Here is an 8,117-nt window from a genome sequence, read left to right as displayed (position 1 = left end):
CGACAGAGAATAATCATATATACACTAATTACATTTAGGATAGAATTGTTGTTTATACATTACATCTTTTATCAGAAAGCTATAGTCTTAAATTTGTTCGAATACGTTTAGATAAAATTTCAGCTTTCATACACCTTATCACGCTTGATATTGAACCATATGACATTTTACTATAAACTTAATTTATTGTCCATGACTATATTCTTTATATTAAGAGACGGATGAGTAATGCAAGTGCTTGTTGACGAAAGAAATGTAGGAAAGAGAATGCAGGAAGAAATTAATCTATATGGAAAACTATATTGACACGATGTTATTCAACACAAAATATTTTACCTATGATATTGAATTAAGGACCTTGTACATTAGAGCTAACCGATATATTATAATTTTATTGTGCTACTATCTACCAACTTAAGCAATTAAAATGATTAAACAGACACAACATACTTTCGGGTAGAAGATATTGATACACTTTTAGTATGGATATTGCTGATATGATGTTTTAATGGTATATACATTAGCTACAACATGATGATGCTACACACACTAGTCTTACGCTTTTGCATTCGGTTGCAATGCTTTCGTCGTCGTTTTGAAGAAAGAAATGAAACGATAATCGTTAATATGAGGAAATATTACTCACTGGTAGAATTGAGAGGTATCTGAGAAGACGATGAGCGTTTTTAATTTGTAAGGCATGTGAGTAGAAATAAATAAGAACAAATATTAAAAAAAAGAGAGTCGAGGGTCTTGGTTTAGGAAGAAAGAAAAGGAAGATAGGGCGTTTAGGACTTTGGATGTGTGTTCCGTACCTCAGTTCCTGAACGTCGACTGGTCGTCTCCATGTCTTAGCCTCTATACCAAATTGGCGTGGAGGTTGGAATATATCTCTCCCGCTGTTGCTCATATTCGGTCCTTGTATACTCCTCTGCTTCTCGTGTGCTTCTCTCATCTTCCGGGTCCTGGGACGTTTTTATACCATCCAAAGAAGGAAGATGGCCGTCGAAAGTACGGAAAACATCCAAAGTACGCACGTGTAAGGATTGAGGAAAATGCAAGGTAATAGGAATTCTCGACTTATTTAATTATTTGTCATCAGCTACAGAACAATTCGGTTACATCAGGTTACATAAGTTACACAAATTTACAATGAATGAAGAATGAGGAATCGTCTGCTGAAGAGAATTTTGAAATGTTTGCTGACTGTCTTATTAATCCACTTTATGACTATTTCACATCATAAAAGTAAAAGATAAAAGTAAAAAATAAAATTGTCATTAAATCTTGAATTGTCTTTATACTGAATACTAATAATATGAGGGAAATCTAATATATCTACACTAGCTACGACATGATGATGCAAGTGTAAGTTTTTTTTCTGAAATGAACTTTTACGTGAAAATTGGATTGAAACAAGGAGTTGAGTTTTCTCCATTATTATTGAACTTTGTTTGGAGTATACTATAAGGAAAATTAAACACAATAACCAGAGCTTAGAGCTTAGAGCTGAAGGGTATTTATGAAGTTATGATGCATACAGACCTTCTAAATACATTACATGTTGATAAGAATATAATAGAAGCATTCAGAGAACTTATTAATGCTTCAGGAACATAGGTCTAGAAGTAAATGCAGTGAAAACTAAATATAGAAGTCCGTTGGGATTGAAATACTGTAAATTATGATAAAGCATTAAAATATCAAATAATACAGGGTGCGGCACGTAAAACCGGCCCGTAAAGTGAACACATAAAATGAAATGTAATGTATTGAATATGATTAACTACAACACATAAATGAAATGTAATGTATTGAATATGACTACTCACCTTCACAGCAGCCTTCACAGCAGGTGCTGAAAGTGTCCTCCGCCCACTTCAACACACATGTGAGCACGATTGAGGAGATTCATATATACCCTTGTCAGTTCTTGTGTTGTAATGCTATTGGTGACATCCTGGATCCTGGTCTTGAGTTCTTCAATTGTGTGTGGATTTGTTTCGGATACTCTTCCCTTTAACGTCCCCATAAGTAAAAGTCACACGTGGACAAGTCTGGTGACCGAGGAGGCCACAAGCCTTTGCTGATTGTCCTCTCTGGTGTAAACATCTCATGCACAAGGGACAATGAGGCAGCTGATGTGTGGCATGTTGTACCGTCCTGCTGAAAGTAACATAACTGACGCTCCTCTTCGGTCAAGTGTGTATAAAACTCCTCCAGGATTCCCATATACACGTCACTGTTCACTGTCGTCTCAAAGAATATGGGCCCAATAACGCGTGTGGCGGAAATGGCACACCAAACACCAATCTTCTCATCATGCAAGGGTACCTGGTGGATTGCGTGTGGATTTTCTGTCGACCAATACCGGTTGGTTTGGGAATTTACGTACCCAGACAGGTGGAACCACGCCTCGTCACTCATGATGAGCATTAGTGGATCCAAGAAACCACTGGCAACATTGCTCAACAGCCATGAACAGAAATGCACCCTCTTCTGCAGGTCAGGCTCCTTCAGTTCGTACACAACACTTATCCGGTACGGTTTTAACTTCAGTCCCCTTAAAACACGTCTGCAACTTCTCTCACTCGCATGAACCTGTTGACTCAATCTCCTGGTTGACTTTCGAGGACTTCTTCTCATTATCTCTTCCACCTGCATCTTTAATTCAGGTGTGCAGACAGATGGTCGTCTGTTCCAGGGAGCATTTTGAACCGATCCTGTACGCCGCCATTTTTCAATCAATTCCTGAATGGTGCTTTTTGCTGGCACAGAACGTCCTGGATTGTTTTTACACAATGCTAGCATGCTAAAGGCATGCTAGCCCCTTACAAGGGTTACGCCCTTTTCTCGAATATTAATATAGAAAGGAGGCAGCAGGGATGGTCTATGCGATTTAATAATTTATATTAACTTTATTGATTATAAATTATATAGTATCAAAGTACCATAGCAGACATTATGGCCTTTGGCCATAATCATTAGGATAGGTGATGAGATGGAGATGAGAGTGAGGTGCACTGAACGCCACAACACAGTAAAGGGAAGGGTTAGTTAGACGAATGCATGTTATCTTCCGATCATGGGGCTGCTCAGGATCATGATGAGAGACACAATGAGCCCTGTTAGAAGAGATGGATTACTGTGCATATGATGGGAAGATGTAGTGCGAATCTGAATGGATGGCAAAGGCAGCTGCGATGTCTTGATCTGGATGATTTGGTGGGAGTGAATAACGGTATAAAGTAAAGAGGAGGGAGAGTGGCGGGTGGCGAACAGGATGTTGTGGAGCATAATCGATATCACTGTGTAGAATATCAAGGAAAAGGGGATGCTTCTGAGCCAGTCTATTGGTGATGTAGGAAAGTCGAAGCTTTTCAATGTGGTACAGGATGTGAGGAAAGGAGATGCGATCATACAGATCTTGTGTAGGGCTGGGTAGCTTTATACGATATGCAATACGCAGGGCTTGTCGTTCTAGGATCTTGAGCTTGCTGTAAAAGGTTGAATGTGCAGCGACCCAAGCTATGAACCCATAGGCTAGGACGGGTCGTAGGAACACCTTATATGTTGTGAGAATGGTATCTGCTCGTAGGCCCCAGGTTGTGCCAGAAAGTCGGCGAAGAAGATTCAGTCTATTGTAGGCTTTAGTGATAATCTGAGCTAAGTGAGGACGCCATGTGAGGTGAGTATCGAATGTAATGCCTAGATACTTAACGTGTTTGGTAGGTTTGATAGGAGTATCAAGAACATTAAGGTTCAGGCGTGTTGGGTTTCTATGGACGCGGGACCGTCTCTTAGGGTCAAGAAAAACTATTGCTTGAGTCTTCTCAGAATTTAGGCGTAATCGCCATTTCGAGCACCAACTAACAAAGATATCGATGGCAGATTGGAGTGCTGTGTTCAGTTGATGGATCGTTTTGCCGAGAGCAAGAAAGGCCGTGTCGTCTGCAAACTGGAAGAGATGTACATTTGAAGGAAGTGGAGGAAGATCGGCAACGAAGGGCAGATACAAAAGTGGAGATAATGCTGAGCTCTGTGGAACTCCGGAATGAATAAAGACAGGGTGTGATAAGGAGTTGTTTACAGATATGTATGTTATGCGACATGATAGAAAGTTGAAAATGAATCGGATGTAGCACATTGGTAGTTTACAGAACAGAAGCTTAAAGAAAAGCGCAAGATGCCACCTTATCGAAAGCTTTCTCAAGGTCAAATAGAAGTAAACATGATGGCTGTGAGCGGTTAAAATGATTCGTAATGAGATTGGTGAGGCGTAAGAGCTGGTCATGAACACCAATGCGAGGACGGAAACCTGCTTGATGGAGTGGAATGATGCGATGGCGAGAGAAATGTGGATGAAGTCTGTTAACAAGAATGCGTTCGAGAATTTTGCAGAAAACAGTGGTTAATTGGATTGGACGGTAAGATGATACTGAGGTAGCTGGCTTGTTAGGTTTTAGAAACATTAAGGTCTTAGAGGTTTTCCAATTGACGGGAATGAAACCGGTACGTAAAATGAAAGTGAAAATATGGGCTAACAGGAGCAGTAAACATAAAGGACTCTCTTTAATGTGACGGTAGGTGATAGGGTCCATGCCTGGAGCAGTGTTACGTTTGCGAGCTGTGACTTCATACGAATTTCTGGTACTGTGATAGGTGTGGTAAGTTCGTGAGGAGCTGGAAAGGTATGCTTTGTACTGGGTTGAAGATGACGAGAATCAACATTAAACGTATATGCCGGATGGCGTCGTTCAGATCTTTCAGGAGGAAATGGCATGAAGATGGTTTGGAGGTGATTTGCAAAGGCATCAGCTTTGGTACTATCTGAGGTGAGTGGATGATCACCGTCAATGAGAGGATAAGGTGTTCGAGTGAGTTTGCCAGTCAATGCGTTAAATCTCTTCCAGTATTTGGTAGGATGTGAAGTTGCGTCCAGTGTATTGCACGTTTTGACCCAGTTTCGAAGTTTATAGGCTATAACGTAGTTTCGAACCGTACGTTGGAGTTGTCGGTGATGGCGGAGAGCCTCCTCGTTCTTTGTACGTACGTAATCTCGGTAAAATTGTCGAGAACGTCTGATCATGTGAAGGTATTGAGGTGGTAAGCGAGGACGCCATGGATGTACTTGCGAGGTAGGTATATTCTCGGCAGATGCTGTATGGATAGAAGAGGTGATAGTATCCAGCGCCGAGTATAGTTCATCCTCCGTATTTGGTGGTTCGAGATGTTCAAGCTTAGAAGTGAGATGAACTCTATAGTAATCCCAATTAGCTTTGTCAAATCTAGGGACCTCGCTCGGTGGAATGTTTACAGAACAGTGATGTCGAAAGGAACGTTTGATAGTTAACTTGACTGGAAGGTGGTCGCTGCCAAGAGGGTCTAAGACTTCGATATGGCATTTGCCGGCAAGGGTAGTTGAGGTGATGACAACATCCGGTGTGGTATCTGAGAGAGGGCGTGTTGATTTTGGAAGTTTATGCAGAATGCAAGGTATGGGTGTTGTAACGAAGTCCTGGAATTGAGCCTTCTGGTAAGCGGGTCTACTATGAATGTTAATATCGGCCATGATAATGAAGTGGCGAAAATTGTTTGCGATATACTGAAGAAAGGAGTATGGTATTGCATGGCCGGGGCGAACGTAGATGGTCGCCAAGGTGATGTATAAAGCTTTGAAATAGACGGTTGTGATAAGATATTCTAGAAGGTTGGAAATAGGAGCTTGGAAAGTACGATAAGGTAACTGAGAAGCAAATCCAATGAGTACGCCGACATTGGCGCGGAGGGCTGGTGTTTGATTGTCGGCTCGAAAGATCTGGTATCCTAAGAACTTACAAGACATGCGAGGTGTGAGATGCGTTCCGTTTAGTAGAAACGCTGATGCATGTTCTTCCAGAAGAAGTTGTTCGAAGAGAGGTTTATGTTGATTGAGGGAACTGATGTTGCGAAAGATAATAACGATATCCATGAAGAAATTCATAATTTCAAACAGATGTTTCCAAGCGGGTGGTGTGAAAGTGAACTCGTTGGCCTGTATAGGTGGCATTGAAGGTAACGTGGAATATGCAGCGGGCAGCATACTGTACTTGTTGTAGTACATGCGGCCGTAGAAAAGGATGAACGTTTTGTAGCGTTAATGTGATGAACTGAAGAAGTTGAGATACTGTAACAGGCTGAGAATCAGGTAGTACATTGGAGGAATGAGTGGGGTCGGTCGTTGGTTCACTTTGAGTGCGAAGTGGTGCCACTAAGTGAGGTTTGTCCGGTGAAGGTGCGGGTCGAGCTTAACACTTAAAGCTATAAGTCGGATGTTGTTCAGGACAAGCGGGGCACTGCGGTGGACGCTGCAGGTTCGGACAGGTACGTGTGGAATGGAATGCAGCACAGTATCCGCATTTCAAATTATTCCTGCAGTTGGCGCTGGTTTGCGTGTTATATTCTTGACAACGCTCGCAGCGGATTGGTACTAGTCGTGCAGTGCGTGAGGGCTCGACACGATGCCGTTTGCGATATATATAAGCTCCGTTATCAAGAAGCTGGTTGATGGTGTCCTGCGATTGAGATAACACTCGGACCATGTAAGTGGGACCTCGGTCGTTTCTAATGCGGATGCACTTGGAAACTTCCCTCTGTGCCCTTCCTCTGTGAGTTCTTGTAGAATCTCATCGTCCGTAAAGTCAGGATTTACACCTCGTATGACCACGGAAAAAGCAGGCGTGCGAGGTGGCGGAGGCGGCTGTTTGATTCTCCGGTCAGTCAGTTTAGAGAGTTGTGCATTCTTGCAAAAAATTTCATAACTGAACTTGTTACGAATGGTAGTAGCGAGATGCTGATCAGGAGATTTGATGATCATCCCATTTCTGGTGGCAACAATTTGAGAGATCTGAGCTCGCCGATAATATTTAGTGAGTTGGAGATATATTTGCTTTTCGTTCTGATATTTTGCGTCGAAATTTGTAAGCAAGAACGAATAAATTGGTTGTTTTGTACTGTCAGATAGCGATGGGAACTCCGTGTCGTCGATTCTAAGTCGCTCACTATCAGAATCTGAGATGCTATCTCGGCGATGACGTTTCGGAGATATTGCGTGATGGTGACCTATAACTGGAGATCGTGATCTTTCCGGGCTATTGTCGGTACGGTGTGAATCTCGGTGCCTACGTCTGATATCCGAATCTGCAGAGGATACGGTAGGACCAGCTATTACCGTAGGAAGTCCGACATGTTGTCCTCCAGTCGCCATATCGGGTCAACCAGTGATGGGCCCAAGGCCCACTGGTCGAAATGAGAGATGAGCAACAATGAGATGTGAGATGAGAAAGAAAATAAGATGAGTGTAATGAGTTTCAAAAGACAAGGAACCCTTCGAAAGCGATAACTTTTGTCTATCCTGTAAGTGCAGTATGTGTGTTGTACTCTCAGGTACGTACTGCAATACCTGGTCCTCGCTGACACACTAACAAACACGAGACAGGCTAGGTTTCTTGTTGAGGTAAGTATGACGTCCTGGAAATTTCTCCCGAAGCAAATTCTTTCTTTTCACAAAAGATCCAGTGAGAATGAACCCTTCAACAATGGCAACACGCTCGGGTATCGAATACGGCATTATCACACACTGACACTCACCCGGCTTAACACAACGAGGCCTTTTTCTCAACTGATTTCGACAAGTTTCACTGGCTGCGGCTGCACGTGACTGCTGCAGGTCACGTAAGTCGACCCGACCTCGACACGACATCTCTTGGTAGGAAGGTAGGTTATTTAAGTGTTGCCAAAAACACAATATATCAGAATATTACGACGGGCCGGTTTTACGTGCCGCACCCTGTACTTTTGAGAAAGGGATGGTTCAAATAACATTAGTCAATATTAACAGACCAAAAGCATATTCATCGGGAAATTGAATGTAGACTAAAACTAGGGATTCGTGATACTATATATCGATAATCATTATTATTGTCTTGTATGGTTGCCGAACAAAGGCACTTACTTTGAGGGATGAAGATAGACTGAAAGCATTTGAGAACAAGACCCTAAAATGAATATTTGGATGCAAGACGAATGGGAAATGGGAAGGGCGGAAATTTCATAGTGATGAACTCCAGAATTTATAT

At 42.2% G+C, this 8,117-nt stretch overlaps 1 protein-coding gene across 1 annotated transcript; it reads right to left on the bottom strand.

Moving 5' to 3' along the window:
* Positions 1-4,540: 4,540 nt before the first annotated feature.
* LOC145681906 (uncharacterized) lies at positions 4,541-6,103 on the bottom strand. The gene has a single exon (XM_081753510.1). The coding sequence runs from the start codon at positions 6,101-6,103 to the stop codon at positions 4,541-4,543; it is 1,563 nt and encodes a 520-aa protein (XP_081609636.1).
* Positions 6,104-8,117: the final 2,014 nt, after the last annotated feature.

Source organism: Thermobia domestica, chromosome 3 (assembly GCF_964235325.1).
Source record: "Thermobia domestica chromosome 3, izTheDome1.hap1.1, whole genome shotgun sequence".
Lineage (NCBI taxonomy): Eukaryota > Metazoa > Arthropoda > Insecta > Zygentoma > Lepismatidae > Thermobia > Thermobia domestica.
This window is presented reverse-complemented; position numbering and strand designations above follow the sequence as displayed.